This window comes from Pygocentrus nattereri, chromosome 7 (assembly GCF_015220715.1).
Source record: "Pygocentrus nattereri isolate fPygNat1 chromosome 7, fPygNat1.pri, whole genome shotgun sequence".
Classification (NCBI taxonomy): Eukaryota; Metazoa; Chordata; class Actinopteri; order Characiformes; family Serrasalmidae; genus Pygocentrus; species Pygocentrus nattereri.
Window position 1 is genome coordinate 9780647 of NC_051217.1, and position 22503 is coordinate 9803149.

The 22503-nt window shown below is 39.8% G+C and overlaps 1 protein-coding gene across 1 annotated transcript; it reads right to left on the minus strand.

The window, feature by feature from the left end:
• Window positions 1-331: 331 nt before the first annotated feature.
• rbm28 (RNA binding motif protein 28) lies at window positions 332-17057 on the minus strand. Its single transcript, XM_017722917.2, has 19 exons — window positions 16641-17057; window positions 15022-15180; window positions 14815-14933; window positions 14579-14654; window positions 14280-14372; window positions 14056-14127; window positions 13884-13968; window positions 13358-13596; window positions 13191-13263; window positions 12264-12373; window positions 11994-12067; window positions 10238-10373; window positions 9650-9714; window positions 9315-9473; window positions 8838-8987; window positions 5890-5997; window positions 3177-3427; window positions 2952-3063; window positions 332-690 (listed from the first exon to the last, which is right to left on the minus strand). Exons 1-19 carry the CDS (start codon window positions 16756-16758, stop codon window positions 556-558), a joined length of 2334 nt encoding a protein of 777 aa, XP_017578406.1. The 5' UTR covers window positions 16759-17057; the 3' UTR covers window positions 332-555.
• Between the last annotated feature and the right edge of the window lie 5446 nt (window positions 17058-22503).

A 22503-nucleotide genomic window follows, 5' to 3' on the forward strand; every position in this document is an offset into this window, starting at 1 on the left:
TATCTCTTTTTCACAAGGACTAAAATAAATAAATGACAAAATTATACAAAAAGACAGGTTCAACTCCAGCAGAGTAAATATTGATCAACACCATCCTATCTTCCCTCCCCAATTCTCTGCCATGGTAACGTTTGTGAACTTATCTGGGACAATATGATGTACTATGATGGTTTGTTAACTGTAACTTTAAAAGTGGCAGCAGTTCCTCAGAGTCTTAATTCCCAACTTCAACTCCCATTCAGTCCACCTCACATGTCAGATGTGCCAATAAAAGGTGTTCACACTCATTTCTTTCATTACATGCTTTGGTGAATGAAGCCAGTAAACTCAATATGTTTACCTAAATATTTATTTGCCATAGGTCTATCAACCAGACAGACCCCAATATTGCTGGCAGCGTACCAGAAGGACCGCTCACAAAGAGCAAAACAACTGGTTAAGCAACAAACAGTGACAAAATTTTTCATATAAAATGCGTCATTTCAGAGATGCCAAGTAAAACATATTCAGTCCCACACGCCATAGCATGTGCTCATTCACATACAACACACTCTCTCAGCTGAACCATTTGCTCTTTCTGACGAGTGAACCCTTAGAGCTCGAGGCACCCATGAGCTTCTTCTTGTACTGCTCCACCAGGTTTTCAAAGAGGTCTTTGTTCCGGAATGTTTTCTTCACTGGTTTGGCATTCTGAAAACAGGACAAAGTCACTTTAAAATAATTTTGTTTGGTTGCCATGACACCAGCATCATTTACTTATCATTTTCTCTATTAATAGAACAGATTTCTACACTGCATTATTTCCAGTCTGTTGGAACTGCAATGGGCCTGGGGATTTTAGACTATGGCCTGACGGATACATCAGCTGGCTAACGATATTCAATATTGGCTGAGATTGACGATCTGTGGTCTTTTTAAGTTGTCAAAAACAAAGCTGGTAACACGTAACTGTAGGGCACAGTATATAAGGCTATATGACTGACATAACTGACATAACCCTACCTAAATGTTTACAAATGCTTATTCCAACAGGCATCATCTGTCATAAAGGCTACTTTAGATAACTTTGATCAAAATTGGCAAATGCAACCAAATGACGTCTGTTGGAAATTTATAAACATTTATGTAGGTCTATATTAGATGTCATGACAAGCATATGTAGATGTCATGGAGCCTTATGAACCATACCCTACTGTAAAGTTTTACCACACAGCCTATAATTAATGTCTAATTCTAAAGGGTTGTGCTGGGCTCCCCCTGTGCTGCCCAGTAATTTTTTAAAGTTTAATATTTTAAATTAAAATCTTTCTGGGTAGCTCCACATTGAGTGCTACAATATTAGTAAGTCCATGTAAAGCAGTAATAAAAATGTGATCAGAGTTTGTTACACGACAGAAAACCCAGCCAAAGTCATCGTTAAACCACCATAAATTATATAAAATTACATTTCAACATAATGAAAAATAAGCAGTATTCTCTGCTCTGAGATGGTGGGGGCGTGTTCGCTGACGCACTGAAACCACGCCCAATTGCTGGAAAGGTACAGTCCTCTCTTTAAAATAAAAAAAAAAAAGCTGGTGAACAGGAAGCCGACTCCAGCTTCATACTAATGTTAGCATATCCAATAGCTTGCTAGGTTAGGCAGCAAAACATCTCTTGGAATGAAATGAAGCCACTAGCAGCACCTCAAAACAAAACAGACTAATAAAAACAGAACTTGCTTTCATTCCTGAGCAGCTTCCCTCACACCACAACCCAAAAAATGGATGCGCCATTTAGTAGCTTTATTGGACTGTACAGCAATACATGTCTGAGCCACCACATACAATTCAGAGCCAGAGGACACTGACCTACACAAGAGCCAACGTTGCTCTCAGTCTGCAACACAGATTGTGTTTTTCTTCTCTTATTTATGCAAGTCAGCAATAGGTACTGACTGGCATAACCTACCCAAGTAAAGTTAGGCTATCAATAAAAAAAAAAACCAAACAAACATTTTGCAATCTGGGGGAGAAACACTACACTCTAGTTTTCCTACTGTTATAGTATTAGGGGAGGGGGCATGATGAGTACGGTGTCAGTGCATCATTAGCCACAGTTACATGCAGTCTAATAATCCGTTAATAATCCGACTAATGGCACAATCAGCTTATGTGTCTCAGAGCATGACGTCTTCCTTCCTCACCCTTCTTTATTAAGTACATGTTAAGTACGTTTTCCTTAGTCTGCCATAATTTTAAAGCAATAAAAAAATAGCAATGCTTACTGCTGCTTGGCTCACTCTGACTAGACTCACGTCATGCCTGCTGTCATGGTAACATAGTAAAGTGGTACTCATGCAAATTTGGATTGATTACTTTTAGCGTGCATGCAAACAGAGATTTCTATCAAATTGAGTCGTGTGCGCATACAAACACCCCAGTCATAATCTGGAATCAGAATGCATTCAATCGGAGTAGCAAAAATCTTTACATGTAAACACAGCCATTGAACCACGATTTCAATCCCGTCCAAAAAAATCCTGAACATAAAATGATGAAAAACAGTTGAACAATCTAACTCCACAATTAAGTACTCCATAGTTTCATGTCTTCAGGAATTATTTTCTAAAATGTTATACACGTTTCGAAACAAATCTCTGAATTTACATTAACCAGTCTTTAAGTCGGCAGCAACTGAGAATTGATAATCTTTTAAGAAAGCATTGTTTACCTTAAACTTAAAATCTAATATATGAATGTAAAATTATACTGATATTATCAGTTATAAGAATTTTTAGCCCCCTTAAAATCAGTATTGACATAAGCCACAAAATGTTCATACCCTACTCTGAACTGAAGCAAGGAAATGAGTAAACTAGTTATTGTGTAAACACAAACCATGTTACTCAATGACATGCTGAGCTGTAAATGCCCTGACGTAGATGTAGAGATGTAGAAAAATGTGTTCACCTGTTTCTTATTTTGGTTAGGTTTCGCAAGTGAAAACACGTTTCTGTCTTTTCTGCTGGGTCCTTTCTTCACCGTCTTAGACTGAACAGGCTGCTTGCCTTTATCCCTTTGCCTATTCCAGACAGGGAGATGGACACACGTCTGTTCAGTTTACATGAAACAACGTACATTGAAACTACACTCTTCCTTCAAATTCTACCAAAGACGATGAAACCAAACCCGTACCTGATCTTTGGACCTCTGTGTGAAGGCATAGGAAGAACCTTCTGGCGTTTTTTGCCGTCTTGTAGTTCGACATGTTCCACTTCTGGTGTGGTTCTAAAACCTGAGTAGTGACCACTCTGGACTCCCTTTTCATACTCAGTGTTTGTCTTGGCCCCACCTGTCCGCTGTGCTGCAGCTTTACCCTTACCAGGAGACTTCTGCTGAGGCTGCTTGCTTCCTCCTTCCTGTTTTCCGGCTTTTAGCGACTTATTCTGTGGATCAGTGGACAATGGAGAGTCATTATTTTTATCACCAGTTAGAAATCTAAATAGTTAAACTACTACTGTACATATGTGAGGTCAATATTATTAATGCCCCACTTTGAAATTTGTCTTTTGGTATTTACTAAAATTCCTTATACATAACTACTACTGCAGTTAACTAACTTATTTATATTTATTATTATCATTAAGTGCTGTCAAGTTGAGAAGCACAAAAATTCACTTTGGGTATATTTGTTTCGCGTCCCACACGTGGCATGCCAGTAGCTTTTATGCAGAAACAACAGATAAATTCAATGTCTATGCTTTAATATACTAATAAACAAATCAACAAATCTATTTTTAACTCTTTGACATGTTGACTGAAATCTTCTGAGTAATTTAATGTTGTAAAGATATAGAACGACATCACTTGGTGAGAAAGCCAGTAACAGTCATGGCAGTTAGTCGAGATTTTACTGTTGGTCATCAACAACGTTTTTTACATAGTAGATGGATAATACAGACGTTTATATTATGTGAAACCTCAATACAAACAGCAACTGCTCTCGCTTTGCAACGTGCTTGCACCGCATCCGGTGTGAAATATCAAGCGTCGTGGAGTGGTTCTGGATTTTATATATAAATAAATACACTGCTCAAAAAAATAAAGGGAACACTTAACCAACACAATATAACTCCAAGTAAATCAAACTTCTGTGAAATCAAACTGTCCACTTAGGAAGCAACACTGATTGACAATCAATTTCACAGCTGTTGTGCAAATGGAATAGAAAACAGGTGGAAATCATTGGTAATTAGTAAGACTCAATAAAGGAGTGGTTCTGCATGTGGGGAACACAGACCACTTCTCAGTACCTTTCTGCTTTCTGGCTGATATTTTGGTAACTTTTGAATGTTGGTGGTGCTTTCACACTCGTGGTAACATGAGACAGACTCTACAACCCACACAAGTGGCTCAGGTAGTGCGGCACATCCAGGATGGCTAGACGGTTAGAAACTGACTCCATGAGGATGGTATGAGGGCCCGACGTCCACAGATGGGGGTTGTGCTCACAGCCCAATACCGTGCAGGACGCTTGGCATTTGCCAGAGAACACCAGGATTGGCAAATTCGCCACTGGCGCCCTGTGCTCTTCACAGATGAAAGCAGGTTCACACTGAGCACATGTGACAGACGTGACAAGAGTCTGGAGACGCCGTGGAGAGCGATCTGCTGCCTGCAACATCCTTCAGCATGACCGGTTTGGCAGTGGGTCAGTAATGGTGTGGGGTGGCATTTCTTTGGAGGGCCGCACAGCTCTCCATGTGCTCCCCAGTGGTAGCCTGACTGCCATTAGGTACCGAGATGAGATCCTCAGACCCCTTGTGAGACCATATGCTGGTGCGGTTGGCCCTGGGTTCCTCCTAATGCAGGACAATGCTAGACCTCATGTGGCTGGAGTGTGTCAGCAGTTCCTGCATGATGAAGGCACTGAAGCTATGGACTGGCCCGCCCATTCCCCAGACCTGAATCCGATTGAGCACATCTGGGACATCATGTCTCGCTCCATCCACCAATGCCACGTTGCACCACAGACTGTCCAGGAGTTGGTGGATGCTTTAGTCCAGGTCTGGGAGGAGATCCCTCAGGAGAATATCCGCCACCTCATCAGGAGCATGCCCAGGTGTTGTAGGGAGGTCATACAGGCACGTGGAGGCCACACACAATACTGAGCCTCATTTTGACTTGTTTTAAGGACATTACATCAAAGTTGCATCAGCCTGTCATGTGTTTTTCCACTTTAATTTTGTGTGTGACTCCAAATCCAGGCCTCCACTGGTTAATAAATTTGATTTCCATTGATAAATTTTGTGTGATTTTGTTGTCAGCAGATTCAACTTTGTACAGAACAAAAAAATTCAATGAGAATATTTCATTCATTCAGATCTAGGATGTGTTATACACACACCCCTATGGGCTATATACATATTAAACTTCTGCATAGGACTATATTTCAACAATAAACCTTTTATATGATGTAAACACATGATGTATTAAACCTACAGCAAAAACAATCAAACCATACCAAAAACTACTTAACTATAAGCAAGAAAATGCTAAAATTTCTGAGCAGAAATATGAATGTGTTTATTTCTCTGGTTTAAGCAGGCTTCTCTTACCACATTAAATGTCATACAGAAATGTGCTAATGGAGAAAGGAGAAGCAGATACTGATTAAAAGGAAAGTGGCATAGCAAAGTGGCTCATTTTCTAAACGTATATAAGCGACTCTCATTTGTCTGCCAACATGCCCTCATAATACCATCAACAGGCAATGACTACAGGGTGCAATGTGATAACAGAATTCTGCACGTAAACAATACAAATCTACCCTGCAGGGCTAGATCCAACATGGTGGGTTCTTTAAAATGCAATCACTGATAATGATACCGCTGAAAATCATGCTCACCTTCTCAGCTCCAGAGACAGAGGCAAGTTTTACCTTGCTCTGCTGCAATCGCATGGCCTTCAGCTTTAACTTCCTGGTGTCCTCCAAAGAGAACTCCACAATGGGCCTCTGAGCAGATCAGCAGGACACACCGGACATCCATGCAAAGGAAAGACAACACTCCATTAAGAGCACTCATACTGTACATGTGAATACATCCTTTCAGCAAGAAAACACATCAACACTCTTGCGACAGTCCAGCTGGGGTTCCAGGACAAACAAACATTCTTCCACATTAGTTTAGCAAATGAGACATGATGAGGAAGTGCCAAGGGTAACGATTCATCTGGTTTTCAAGAATTACTGCCATAGAAGGAAAAATTCTATTGAACAACAGGGGAATGTTTGGATTTGTGTAATGTGTTGGTCAGACTGATAAGGGGATAAATAAATTGGCTTCTGAGAAAATGTCTCAATTGTGAACACATCTGTTCAGAGAAATGACCCAGTTATTCAATGTTATTCAGTTATTTATTTTTCAATGCAGGATACAGCTGCAGCACTCTGGAAAACAGTCTGGATGCTATTTAAAAACTATATGTGCCAAATATACATTCCACTAATGCATATTTCATAAATATCATATTGGTGGTGTGGGACCTCACTGATGTGACAGAAAGAGGAGGAAACATCAGAGGCAGGAAAAACCTCAAAAAGACTAACCTCTAAGTCTCTACAAGACTGTAGATCAGCATAGCTAAAAGCTACACACACCACAGAACATGTTAGATCTTGGTTTTCACCCTAAAGCTAGGTTTATACCTAAAATGGATTGTAACTGCCACGGTATGCATGCTAAAATACACAAGCATGGCACCTGCACAGCGTGGCACACATGTATGTGCACCTGAATCTGAAGGGAGACTTGCTGTGCAGGTTTGACTCTAAAGGCATTTGAATGAGACCTCCATCAATTAAGCTTGGGCGATTAATCGAAAAGTAATCGAAACCGATATTCAGAACTTCTAACCGACGTAATCTTGTCCATGTCAGATATTTATTTATTTATTTTTTAAATTCTGTTAATCCTTTCCCCACTCTGTGTGTTCATGTACTGTCCCCTTAAAAACGTACTCCTGCGCGTGTAGTCATGTGACTCCACCATGTCCAGTCGGCAACACAGAAGCTAAGACTATGTTGACACACAGCAGGTAAAAGTGGACCAAATCTGATTTTCTCACCAAATACGATGTTTGTTCACAGTATCTTTTAAATGTGATCTGTATGCGACATCAGTCTGAACAGGACACACTTCTAAACTGACCCGCATGCCCAAAAGAAAAACGCATCACGTTGCTTTACGTGGCTCATCCAGAGGTAAACAATCACGACTATGAATGAACACCAGTCGCTCCCGGTGCTTTCAGTTTCATCTTCGCCAGCATTACAGGAGCGATCATGAAGCTTCACTGATTGACAGCTGTGCCCATTACCCAGCAAGTGTTTTGGATAAGTCTCTTCTAATTTTCATACAAACATATCACCCCAAATGTTTAAGGTCTCATCAGCAAGAATTTAAGATGGATGTTGAGCTGGATTGATGTAAAAGCCGTGTGAATTCTGAACTGGCCTTAGAGACGATTTACATTAAGATATGCCACGCATATTTACAGTACAAACCTTGTCAGTGAACTATGGGGGCAAAAACAAAAAAACTATCGATTAATCATAATCGAGGTAAAATATTCAATTAATCGTGATACTGATTTGAGGTCATACCACCCAGCACTACTACCAATACACTTAAATGACAGACGTTCCTACTATGAAGGTGTGCAACACACTACCGCAGAAGTATAATTCAGGCTTAACATTTACTCAAGTCAGTCAGAATAAAATATGTACCAAAACATGCAGGATACGGTTTGGGTCTGAGGTAGACGTGGGTGATATGGCAAAAATATTGTAAATATTGTATTGTATATTGAAATTTTTCATGATACATGATAATGAATAGAATGTTGCAATGCACAAGTTAAAACAGAATACAAGCAAATAATTTTAAAAATTATTCCATTTTATCAATTTTTTACAAATTGCACTAAAGTCAGATTAAACAAGCATAATTACATTTTTTTATTAATTATGCAGTTGGTCATAATTCTTTTAACTACTGACAATATCCATGCTATGCTCAGAAAAGTATACTGTGACATAATTTATCAGGATAAAGTATCATCGTATTGCCCACCTCTAGTCTGCAGTCTGCTTACTAAGCTGGTGTTAAGATAGCTGATCAGGATACACGTCCAAAAACACCAAGACAAGTTTGATGTATAAAGTAGCTTGCACGGTCAAACTGCACACCTAATATCATACCAAATCAGTGCTGAATGTTTAAGTAACATTACATACTCGCGTATTTGACTTCTGACACTATGACATACTGTTATCTATAACATCAGAGAACTTTGTCTTACATTTGTAAATTTTATAATGGATAAACGCTGTGTAGAGCTGCCATTTTCTATCGTTCAAATCTACAGAATACTTTTACAAATAATCTAACCGATTTCCTGCAAAAATCCTAATTATGACATTTCCTAAACAAAGAAATAGGCATAAAATAAATGCAGAAACAAAATAATTAGATAAGGAAAATCTCTTATCAACCCAATGCGAACATTAATAAACATGAATAGATAACACTTTTGGTGGTTTTGCCTTTTCTGGCAGTCCATCATCCAGAATATCGCCTGTGTGTTTTCTCCTTAGGTACTTGTGCCACAGAAACTTTGCAGTGTACAAACCACCATTTTGTATTGTTCTAATTTGGCACAGTCTCACACCTTGAGTCTTTTGAAACCTTTAGAAACCTCTTTATAGAAACCACCGAGTCACTACCTGCTAAAAATGAAAGCGAATCATTAGTGCATAGAAAATGACCCGACCTCAAGCACCAGACTGACCTTGTTGGCACTGAAGATGCTGGGATTGTTGTTAAGGTGACGCAGGGCCTGGAGGGCATGCTCGTGCTCCTTAAACTCCACAAAGCCATAACCTAGTGGCTTCCCCATTATCTGACCACGCACTGGCTTCCTGTCATACATCACATGACACTGAGAGAGCGAGAGAGAGAGCGAGAGAGAGCGCAAAAGGAGCAAGTCTTTATTTTCATAAATATATGTTTGGGTAAAAAACAAAACAAAAACAAACAAACAAAACAAAAAACGCTCTGCAGATTGCCAGCAAAGCCTAAAAGCTCATAAAACTACGTTCATAAACCTCTGCATTGTGCCAACTTAACCTGGTACTGCCATCTAGTGTTGATGCAAGAAAATAGTGGACCACACTGCTGCCGTCACTGAGCAACACACAAACTTGAACTAACTCATACACTGTTTATCAACATTGTGTTTGTGCGTATGTGAGATGGGCATTTGTACCTCAGTAATCCGGACCCGCTTGCCTCCCCCTGCAGCGAAGAGGCAGAGGTGGAGGAGACGTTGGCGGTCTATGTTCTTAGGCAGATTATGAACACATAACCGTGTTTGGGACACAAAGATGTTGACATTCTTCAACTTTGCTCTTTTCAGCTCCTCAAACTGATGAACACACATAAAACAATCATAATACTTAAAAGGAGATAATCATTTGCAGGGCTGCTTATAACAAGTATATTAAAAGATGTGCTGCACTGACTTTTGGTTCAGCACAGAAACTGCACAAAACCCATAACTTTGATATTATGTAGTATTTCATAAGAGCTGGCTCGACCTACCCTGGCCCTCTTGGCCATATCAGAATCAGACACTCCTTCTGCTGCTTTGGTTCCAGCTCGAATCACTGGATGTAGAGAAAAAAAAAATGAGGAGAAAAGACAGAAGCAACAGTGGTTTACGTGAGTAAAAATGATAAATGCACTGATGAGGAATTTATGGGCCTATGCTGATATATGTAAAATAATTAAAGAATAGTTCAGTACAAAAATAAATAAATAAATATATAAAACAAAAATCCACTCAAAGTCCATTCAAAGATGCTAGATGCTATCATTAGGTGTCTAATATTCTTTCAACAACACAGGTTTGGTTCATTTCAAATTGGTGAATTATATTAACACTATTTGTAATCTTCAGTGATCCTCTTTGCTCTGCTACAATTTGCACTTCTGTTCAGTCCTCTGCTGAAATCATAAAGTAGCAAAATGCATACTGATGATTTTCCCTCTTCTGCACGCTACTAGTAAAAATGCCATGTATAATACAGAGCTCTAGAATGATGTGCTGTTGGTAGTCATTCTGAAACAGAGCACTGTTAAACGCTACTTCTTAGTCACTGGGCTGTACAGTGTACTGGTTTAACTCACAGCCTTCTCTGGCAAGGTAGAGGTTCCTGGAGCCTTTGTGAGTTTTCACTGTCTTGGTCTTCAGTTTGGCAGCAGCATCTCTGCTCACCGCCAACACAATACTCAGCTTCCTCCCATCAACCCTCACTCCACCTGTCTGGAACACACAGAACATGACTTAGCCAGAATTAAGCACATGAACCCAGTCAGCGCCAGAACCACTCAAAACAGCTATGGTCCAACAGGGCTGCTACACACAGCAAATAACAATACAACTTTCAACACATTATGCACACACTTCAATATGATACGTATTTGTGTGTACTAAATGACTGATTAAAAACATGGATATGCATATATGCTTTAAAATTGCTATACCTGCAAAATTTAGGTAATATTATGCTACTCTGCCAAATAATACTGCAATTCTGCAATTAAGCTTTCTTTTCAAATGTGCATAATAAAAAACTGGACTGATATGTCCATATATCACTTTTAAGCTGGCTCTTTCTGAATAACCACTGCATAGTGTGCCTAATAGTGACTATGGTCAAATCTGATTAGCCTTCATAAAAGTGAAATTGCATTTTTTTTTTTTTATAAGATGCCACAGCACCGTTCCTTTGTCTTTGTCTTGAACACTATGCTTCTGCTAACTCAGACGATGAAGCAAAATGGTTCCACAATAGTTACATTTTCAACCAGTCAGAACTTGTGGGTGAAAACCCTTGTGGGAGTGTATTTACAAAATAGTTTTGATAGCAGAAAACAAATGTTATGTCCATTGATGGAACCTCTACAACAGTGGAATAAAAACGAAGCAAAAGATCAGAACTAGATGACGCTTATTTTATCTGAAACCTGATCTACTACAACACGCTAGGATAAGACATTAACATAAGACATACACTGAACAGGCATAACATTGACCATCTCCTTGTTTCTACGTTCATTGTCCATTTCATCAGCTCCACTTACTCTATACTTCTACGATTACAGACTGTAGTCCGTCTGTTTCTCTGATACTTTGTTAGCCCTGTTTTACCCTGTTCTTCAGTGGTCAGGACACCAATGGATCCTCACAGAGCAGGTACTATTCAGGTGGTGGACCATTCTTAGCACTGCACTAACACTGATGTGGCGGTGGTGTGTTAGTGTGTGTTGCGCTGGTACGAGTCGATCAGACACAGCAGTGCTGCTGGAGTTTTTAAAACACCTCTGTGTTCCTGCTGGACAGAGAATAGTCCACCAACCATAAATATTCAGCCAAGAGCATCCTGTGGGGAGTGTCCTGTGACCACTGATGAGGGACATCAAGGTGTACTGACACGGTGGAAGTGTCTAACAGAGTGGTCCGTGAGTGAACACAGTGTTTAAAAACTCCAGCAGCACTGCTGTGTCTGATCAACTCTTACAAGCAAAACACACTTAACACACTACTACCATGCCAGTGATACTGCAGTGCTGAGAATGCTCCACCACTCAAATAGTATCTGCTCTGTGAGGGTCCATGGGGGTCCTGACCACTGAAGAACAGGGCAAAAGGGGGCTAACAAACATGCAGAGAAACAGATGAACTACAGTCTGTAATTGTAGAATTACTGATAAAATGGACAATGAGTGTAGCAACAAAGAGGTAGTAATAATGCCTGATTGGTGTATAATTTAAATAATGTGTTACTCATTTTATGACCTTCAATTTTATTATGTATTTTTTTTAAATTGACTTTGAGGATCAGCAGGAACTTCGTATCAAAGGAAATTAATATAAACTCACCTCAGAGTCATTCTGTGCCGCTGCTAGGCATTTTTCTGCTGCCTCTTTAGATTTGAACTGAGCAAAGGCATAGCCTGGACATAACAAGAGACAGTGAGGAAGACAAACAGAGTCAGCAGGGTTAGCCTAGTAGTTTAGCAAACAGTTTGGGACATTTAAGACAAGATGATGTTGGACAATCACTAAACAAGTGTCAAAATGAAACTCTTTTTCAGGTTTTAGTGCAAAAACAAGAGGCAGATGTAAAAACTCTGAGAGAGCAGCTCTAACCTTTTGAGTGTCCCGTTTCAGGATGTAGTACCACCCGCACATAGTTCAGTTCTCCAAACTGTAAGAGAATTTCTTCTATTCCTTCCTCCTCAGAGTCAAATGACAGGTTTCTGTAGGTAAAGAGAGAAGATAGACAATAGAAAAATTGAGAAAAAGATAGGGAAGGAAAGAGAATTAGAGAGAAAGAGAGAAAGGTTTCTCCTAAAAAACAGGACACAAAGCAATGTGGAATTTGACACTGAATGGCAAGTGGCTGTGTCTTTAGTAGTACTCCAAACCATGCAAATGCAAAAATGGATAAAATGGATAATTTTATTCACTAATTTCCAGAGAAAAAAAAAATGTGTTTAAATAATAATAATAAAGTCTAACAAAAAAATCAATTTATTTGAATCTCATTCTCAGCTACAGATGCTCTGCTATGGCTAAATAATATGAGCATGTTAAGTCTCATAAGAAAATGAAGCAATATTACGTGGTTGGAGAGTACAGTGGATTACACCATCAGCCTGCACACAGGAACATGTAGTTCCCATCCCTGGTGCTGCAGAACCCAATAGTTTTAATGTACACTTAGTATTTTCCCTGCTCCAATACACCTGGTTTGTTAGTTCTCGGTGAACAAACTCTTCTGGAGTTGCAGTGGGTATGTGAGAGCAACAAAGCACTAAAACATACAGTAAAGAAGGACTGCAGCACCAAGTATAATCTACACAAAAAAAGCCTCGTTGAATAAGAATGTCTGCTGAAAACAAAAATGTGCTCATCTACTGAAAACCAGATGCAAGTGGAAAATGGACATTGATTATTTCTTAATAGAGGTTTGGCCTGTGAGACTAGTAAATCTCTTAGTTTCAGGTGTGTAGAACAAACTCCAGCTCAGATTGCTAGACTGTTGTGCATTGTTACATAGGTGTTTACAGATACCTGATAAAAACAGTTTTTCCCTCATTCACATCTGAAGGAAGGGCGTTCTTCGCTTTCTTTTTCTTCCGTTGAGCTGGAGAAAGAAATAAACCATTAAAATATAAGCAAAAAAAAAAACTAACAGACTGTCATGGATTGACATGGACATTTCAAAGAATAAGCCATACTATTTTCTTCATCTTCATCATCAATGTCATCATCAATGATGTCGTCGTCATCGTCGTCATCATCATCATCATCATCATCATCATCGTCGTCGTCTTCTGATGCAGGGCAACTGTCATCACTGTCTGCCTCCTGAGATTCACTGCCACTCTCTTCACCTTCACTCTCTTTATGGTCCTCATCTTCATCCTCATCTGATGGAGACACACTCTGCTCATCTTCCTCTTGCTGTGCTTTGGATCTGACCATAAAACAACATTTATCAGACAATTAGCCTGTCATTCATGCACATATCTCCAAAAGCAGTAATGCACTGCAAACTTTCTGAGGTGACAATTGGACAGTGTCAACAGTAACAGGGATGACGATGCTAATTAGTAAAAAAGAACATCTGCAAATCACATCAGAAAATTCAGTCACAACAGGAAAAAAAAAAAAAAAAAAAAAAAAAAAAAAAAAAAAAAAAAAACACCCTCTTAATTATAACACTTCTGTTAGTTTTGTGACTGAGCAAAAACATGCTCGTACTTTTTTGCTGGAGGCTCATCCTCTATGTCTGAGTTTTCACCAACTCCTCCTTCCTTTGAACTCTCGTTTTTGTCTTTTTCACTCACTGCAACACACAAACCATACTCAGTTTCACATTTAAAAAGGTCAGTTAACCTCTGCTTTGTGTAAACCACTGAAAATGCTTGTATACCTGATGCCGCTCCTAACTGAGTAGTCACAAACTTGTCTTTAGCCACAGCCCAATCTACTGCAATCTGTCTATCTGTGGAAAAAAGGAATGGAGAAAAAGGATGATGTTATACTAGAGAACTAAACTGCAGACAAACAATGAAGTCAGACTAGAGGGCTTCTATACAGGCATTAGTTTAACAGCGACAACAGGGAGGAGGCATTTTAGCATGGAGAAAGACTCACCTTTAATTTCTTTCAGGTTCATTATCGCTAAAGCTTTTCCTGCTTCAAGCATGTTTTTAAACTGAACAAAAGCGAAGCCTCGTTTCTTCCCATCTGCAAAAATAAATAAATAAATAAATAAATAAATAATGTACAACCACCTTTTTGCCGCCAAACACTGCTGTCCGAGTTCAGTAAATCACAACAGTCATGAAAGCATATCCATCAAGAACATGAATGGCTGTTAAAGTCACCAACAGCAGTAGACCACCACACAGCTACTGCTGAAATCTGTCACAGCTTTGGACTTTATGTTTTACCTGGTTTTAAAGGTATATTGACATCCAGGACTGTCCCAAATTTTGAGAAAGCTTCCTTGAGCTCAGCTTCAGAACACTGAAAAAGCACACAAAGCCACAAATTCATATATGAATAATCTCAGTGAAAGACAAAGATAATGAAAAACATTTACCATCTCCCTATTAATCCATTTAAATTGGGAACAGACTCCCAATGCCTTTACAAAGTAAAGTGTTATCTGCTCATATCCACTTACTTTAAAACTTAGGTTTCTGATTATAAGCCTGGCCTTCATCTTATTCTTCTTCATGCCTTTATCCTTTTGATGACATTTCTTTTCTGGTACTTCCTTGGGACTTTCTGTTTCTTGCAGATCTGCATAAATATTTCAAAATAAATTAGACTCCAGATAAACATAAGAGCTAAAATAAAAAGCACACACATGACCACTACATATGTTTACCTTTCTTTTCTTTTCTTTTCTTTTTATCAGGAAGCTTCTTCTTTGCCAACACTACAGATATTTTGTGTCCATCATACTTATTAATTTCTTTCAGTGCTCTTTCAGCATCCTCTCCCATGGCATATGTAACATATCCAATTCCACGGCATTTTTCCGAATCTGAGGGGAAGAAAAACAGATGACATGAAGCACATTCACTATCCAGGAGAAACGGCCTTTTGTCATCTGGTACAAAATAAAAAGCATTTCCTGCAGCATCATTTTCACTTTAACTTGAAACCATATAAACTGCTGTTAAACGGCCAACTCACTAAGCCCTGGGTGTTGCTTGTATTAACACTTGTATTAAATAATGTTTTATTAGTGAAAACGCGATCAGAATTTGTATTTATTTGTCTTTTTCCACTTATGCTGTATATTTGCTTGTTATTTTATCAGAGAGCCAACCAACTATAACCACTACGAATAATATCAAAAGGGTGTTTGTCATTCAGCCTTAGTATTCACTGCGCTGACATCATCATTGTGGGCGTGGTCATTTGAAATGAGCCTGATTCCACAAAGAACATGGTTAGTGGACAGACAAACTATTACTTATCTTATTCAGGATATATAAGGAGGAGAAATCAAATAGAAAGAATTTACATTGTACTGTTAAAAGACAATTTACAGACCAGTGTAGAACAGATATTGTAACAAATGATATTTACTTGACAAAGCGGGTTTTAAGTACTTCTTCTAAATATCAGTTAAAAAGGGCAGTTTTAGGTAAAATTAAGACATCTTTAATTTCGCTGTGCTACATATGCTCATTTTTTTCTAATTACACTTTTTAAAGCTAACATGGCCCAACGATATGTGACAGTTCAGTGTATTTAAGCTAGGATATCTAAAAGCAGGCCTACCCATGTATTTATATAAGGTGTATGTAGGTAGCGACATTAGGTTTCTAATGGTGGCCTGTCTTGTGATGATGATGATGATGTGGTGAAAAGATGTCTGCAGACATTAACTCTGAACAAGTGAAGATGACTTGGCTCCATATGCCTTATATTAATAAGGTCCTGGGTGGAATCATGTTGAGTATAAACCGGTCTCAGCAACACTTCATAATTAGTCAGAAACGAGCATCTAAACCAAAACAGAGGGGGAAAGGCAGACAGCACAGACAGAGAAGTCTGGAGGAATTTCAGCTGTACGTCCTTGTGAGAGTCTGCTGAAGTCTTCCCTTCAGAAGAACTTTTGTTTAAAACAAAGTCAGCTCAGTTTGTAGTTGTTCAGACAAATCTGACTGAATGTTCTGTTGATCTGTATAGGCTATTACTGCACTGGCAGTATTTTTTAAATAAGCTTATGACCCTGACTACCTAACCTGAAAATTTCATATGAAGAATAGTCCATAATATCCACATATTCAAAGCAGTTGTGACACATTTAGATTTGGGAGACTTCTGAAAATGCAGAAAACCACAAAATACATCAGTATATAGGCTTTATGATAGGTCCTCGGGTGCCTTTGCTAAAAATGCTCCACTCTCGCTGGGTTCACCCTCCCATCGTGGTCCCAACACCAGAATGCAGCTACACCCCACAGTAACTTGTGAACCTACTGAACGTACCTTTAGCTTTGACCACGAAGCAGCGCTTCACAGGTCCCACTTCAGAGAACAGCTCCTCCAGACGCTCACTGCTCGCCGAGGCGGGCAACTTCGACACAAATAAGGTCCCTGCAGGCATTCTGCTCAGATTAACACGGGCTTTACTAAAACCGAAAAGCCAGACCCTCCGAGCTGAACTTCACAAGTTTCTTAAACTGGCTTCCTGACGGCGGCCGGCTACAGCGGCCAGCCAGCCAAAGTGCCTCGCTCTGCTGAGTGCACTGTTAAAGTAAAGCAAAGCGGACCGTGATAGAAACAGATATAACAGGTATGTTTGGAGTCAAAATCCGTCCACAGCGCTGGCTGTAAACAGTCACGTTTTCCTACAAGGCTGACATGTTTTGTCCGAGCGGAGGTCATCATCCGCTTACCTCTTTTTCACTTCGTGCGTGCGAAACAGCGCCACTTATAGGACTGGGGGACAGACCAATGTGACATACAAGACTTTCCCTAATAGAACTTTTCTTCTTATAATATTCATTCTTTTAACATATCTGGCTTTACACACACGGGTGACAAAAACAAACACAAAACACATATCGCTGCTGTCGGAAGAAAACCTCATATCTCCATTTTTGTTGTTTTTCTTTTTTTTTTTTTTTTACATCATTTGGTAAAGTCTGTTGCTCTTTACATTGTGTGTAAATTTAATTATGAATGGACTGAAAAAAACAGGCCAAAATGACTTGAAAATTCTGGTTCCATTGACTTACAGCAAGAGTAAAGTAGGTTTATCCTTCTCCTGTAAAGCTACCTTTATGGAGATACGAGGTTTTCTTCTGACAACAGCGATATATTAAATGCATCACATTTCGTTTTTCTGAAGTTTGATAAGTATTGCTTTGATACCACCGTAACCACCATAACATTCTTACAGACAGACTTTAGGACTGGGTTGCACCCCATGAACTTCCTAAAATGGCTCAGTTCATGCTTGTAATGTAGGACCTACTTTGTCCAAATACGAAACAAAGTTTCTTAGAGAGTAGTCTGCGATGTACCCCAGGGTTCGATTCTTGGGCCATTCTTATTTAATTTACACATGCTTCCTCTTGGCCAAATCCTATAATGGTGTGGAATATCTTACCACAGCTATGCAAATGATACTCAGATTTACCTGCCCCCCCTCCCCAAACAACTATGGTCCCCTTGACTCACTTCGTAAGTGCCTTGAGCACATCACTAACAGCCTCTCCAATACCTTTTCAGTACAATGAACCCTCTTTGAAAGTCACTAAGATCTCTCCGTCTTGTGCTGGGGCCTACTCACAATTTTCACACTTCACAGATCACCGTAGTTATGGTAATTGCTTCCTTGTACCATGCTGGTTATCTGTCGAAGTATTTGCGTTTATGTCTTCCCACTCAGTTACCGGGATCCTTCCTTTGTTGCCAACTTTTGGCACAGACCGTTTTCTTGGGATAGCTAAATGAAATCTTTCTAATTCACTTTTCTTTTTCCACTTACTATTTTGTCTAATCTGGTATCCATGTGGATCCATAGGAAAGTCAACTTTGACAACATATTACTGAGGCCATGAGCTACAGATGAGGCCAAATCAATAAAGGAAATTCCACTAAAATATGAGGACACAGCCCCAAAACTTACACTTATATATTCATGTACATACAAAGAATGGGCCAAGCCCAAAATGGCATTACATTACGCCTTTAATGGTCTTAAAAAAAAATCATTAGTCAATAAAATTGCAAGAATAAGACATTAAACCAATTTCTTTATTAAACAAACAACTTGGTACAGGACAGCGTTTCTCTGGGATTTCTTTATAGTTGAAGTCTTGTTGGTAAACTTGCATCATTACTGTTCCACTCAGCAATGATTACTTCAAACAGTTGAACACCACTGCCAAGCTAGTTTGTGACCAAACTTTATACTTGCTATAGGGTTTAAATTTGGACTCTGAGCAGGCCAAAACCAACAGTATTTTTTTTTTGACCATAGTGTATATTTAAACACAACACATTGTTAACATGGACTTACATTAGCTTAATAAATTTGTACAGACACACGCACATGCACATACTGATTGTAGGTCAGTACATTAATGAAAGTTTCAATAATTGCTGTAATCAACTTTTTTATATAAAAATACTTAGGAAGGCACTTTACTAACTTTACTGCACACAGTAACAGTACATGTGCATGATGAATAAAGTCTTAAATGTTAAAGAAAAGAGACTTCATATTTTAGACTTGAGAGGCACCATACTGAGAGAATAGAGGAAGTTTTCTAGAATGGATACGTACTCCTGAGGATGGGCACGCAGATGGCCTGCATGGATAGACTCCTCCCACTTTTTACTCATCAGAGTAATGCCCTGTTTTCTCCAATGCTCCAACATTTCTTCCATAGAATCTGCATCACACAGTGCATCATTCTGACAGAAGAAGAAAAGTGCAGGAGCTGTTACAGGTGTATTCCAGAATGCGTCAATTCCCATGTTGAAGTAGTCCACCGTTTGGCGTTTGAAGATGTGGAAATAAAGGAGGCTGGCGCCCTTCACTACACTCCCAACACGAGGGAAAACAGTCCGACTCACACCTGGAGTGCAACAAAATCACAGAAGATGAAGGGCTATAAATGATGGTGTTTTCTCCAGACTTATATTAATACTACAGTATCATGATGCAGAATTTATTCATTATATATATGGTGATGGCCCACTAAGGTCCCCACATGTAACATCAACATGGGTTGTTTGTGTTGGGTATTGGAGTGTGCTGGGGATTTCATATAGTTTAAGGCAGTTTTTAAGTGTAGCCTTAGGTGCTCCACAAGTATAGAAATACACTGTTATTTATACTATGTACATAGCTCTCTGATTCTTTGGATAATTTCTAACACTCCTCATATCTTGTGCTAATGGTTGCTAATTTAACACCATTAAAATGTATACTTTTCTATGCTAGGAGTGTACACTAGCAAGAAGAGTCAGACCATGGGTTGGAACCGTTTTAACACTTATTGAGCTCACCAAATGTGTTTTACCACCTTCTTTGTTTGTTCCCCAGGAACCATGTCTGCAGCATGGGTCAGTGGGTGATGCTTAAAAGGGAGTGTGGGCTTACAGAGCATGTCTTTATAGACATGCTTGGAATTCTGGGAAATGTGGACTAGACTATCTGGAACCTTTCTAGGGGGTATGCCAGAAGTACTCAGAGAGTTATGTGAATAATGTGTAACATTACTGTTTTTATACCTAAAATTGAAATATTATTTTGTGTTGGGAATGTGCTGTGAAATGGGAAACAGCGTTATCAAGCTAAATGTAATCTGTTAGTTACTGTTGGTGGAGAAGGTACCCTGTGGATTGTTTATGGTTTAACCCATGTTGGTAAAAGTGGCCATGTTGCCCTGTCTTGGAAAAAAGAAGGAGGAAGAAGGAGGAAGAAGGAGGAAGATTGAGGAAGATTGAGGAAGATTGAGGAAGATTGAGGAAGATTGAGGAAGATTGAGGAAGATTGAGGAAGATTGAGGAAGATTTTTGCCTGGCAAGAAACTTGTGTCTCCATAAGGGGTAATAAATGTTCAAATTGGCTCCTTGTTGTGCTCCTTTGCTTTTGGTCACACCCTGACAGTTGGAGGCAGCGGTGGGACGTGTCCAGACTGGAGGCACAGTTTTGAGGCATCATGGTGCCAAAGAAGCCACGGGCTGAGCAGCAAGTGGAGTCCAGGATGCTTCAAGAGGAGCCGGAGGCACCCTTTGGAGGTGGAGCTGTTGAACAGTGGCTGCAGGAAGAGACAAGGGATCTCCGGCAAATGCTCCGCCAGTTTCTGGTCGAACAGCAAGTGAGGGATACTCGTCTGGAGCAAGAGGCAGCTCGACAAGAGACAAGGTGGAAGTCCTTACAACATCAGTTCCATCTGTTGCAGCGGGAGGTGAGCCAACGCACATCTATGGAGGATGTATGACCAAGAATGGGTGAAGAGCCTGAGCAATCACTTAGAACTTCCCTAAGTTCTCGTAAGGAAACCCACGTTCACCTTCCCAAAGAGCCAAAATTACAGCAGCTGGCAGTGACAGATGACACAGAACATTATCTGACCACCTTTGAGCGGATAGCCATAGTATGCAGGTGGCCCCAGGATGAATGGGCTATAAGGTTGGTGCCCTTGTTGACAGGGAAGGCCCGCAGTGCCCATGTTTCCATGGATGTGGATGAGTCGAGTGAGTATGCATTGGTAAAGGAGGCCATACTGAAGTATTCAATCAATGCAGAGACCTATCGTCAGAGGTTTCATTCCTTAGAGGTGTCGGCAGAGGAAACACCAAAAGAGGTGTATGTCAGATTGAGGGACCTGTATCAAAAGTGGGTGAAACCTACAACAAAGCCTGTCAAGCAAATTGGGGAGACCATTATCCTGGAGCAATTTCTGAGAATGCTGTGCCCAGAGTTGCAAGTGTGGATCAGAGAACATGATCCACCATCTGCAGAAGAAGCAGCAAGGCTTGCAGATGTATTTGTTATAGTAAGTAATATGTGCCCAGTGTAGTGGGTCCTAGCCCCATACAGTCCCAATACCCAGTGAAGTCATTAAAAACGTTGTATTAAATGGTCAAACCGTTAATGCTCTGATAGACACAGGATGCGCTCAAACTCTTGTAAAAGCCAGCCTAGTCCCTGAAAGTTCTTCTAATTATGAAGATCTAGTTTAAATATGTTCATGAGGAAGAACGCCAGTATCCAACTGCTAAAGTATATCTTGAGGTTCAAGGGCATACATACCTCATGTAGGGTTGCACCAAATTTGCCATACTCTGTAATTATTGGCCATGATTTTCCTGTGTTGTTGGAAGTGTTGTCCTCCGTGAGTACCTGTAATGTGGTGCTAATGCGGGCAGGATCCAAGTTACAACGAATAGAAGACAATTCATTAGAAATGCTACCTTTCTACAATGCAGATTTGCCAAGTACTCCAGTATTGCTAAAAAAAATCTAAAGCTGAAAAAAGGGAAGCTAAGTTTCAAGGAGCCAAAGTTCAGTGCTTGCCTCGGGTGGAGCCGATTGGTTTTGTAATACTGAGCAGTGGAAATTACCTGGTGACATGCCATGGTTACAACAAGAGGATGCTGAAATCTCTTGGTTGCTTTCAAAAATGTCCAAGTTGACTCCAGAGAACCTGGCTCAGTGGGAACATGAAGGGAGCTGTTTCAGCTTGCAAAACAACATTCTGTACGGGGAAAATGGGAGAACGTGGCAAATGGTGCTTCCCCAATGTGTGCACCCTAAAGTGATGACCCTAGGACATTCCATACCGTGGGCTGGTCTTCTTGGAAGACACAAGACACACACCCAGATAAGTAAACATTTCTTTTGGCCAGGAATGTCAAAAGATATCGCGGAATTCTGTAAAACCTGTCCAGAATGTCAGAGCACTTCTGTTAGGGGTCCCCCTAAAGTCCCTCTGATAACGTTGCCTGTTATTGATGTTCCCTTTCAGCGCTTGGGCATGGATATTGTGGGTCCCCTGGAAAGAAGTTGAGAAGGTAACAAGTATATGTTGGTCATTTGTGACTATACAACTCGTTATCCAGAGGTTTTTGTTTTGAAAAACATTAAGGCCAAATCTGTAGCATTTTGTCTTGTACAGTTTTTTTCCAGAGTGGGATTCCCAAAAGAAATTTTAACTGACAGAGGTTCCAATTTTATGTCCACACTTTTAAAACAAGTCTACAACTTGCTTGGCATTAAAGGACTGAGAACGACTCCCTACCATCCTGAAACAGATGGTTTAGTACAGCGTTTTAATCAAACAGTGCATGTGACAGAGCTGCCCTCCGCCACAATGTACATATGTTT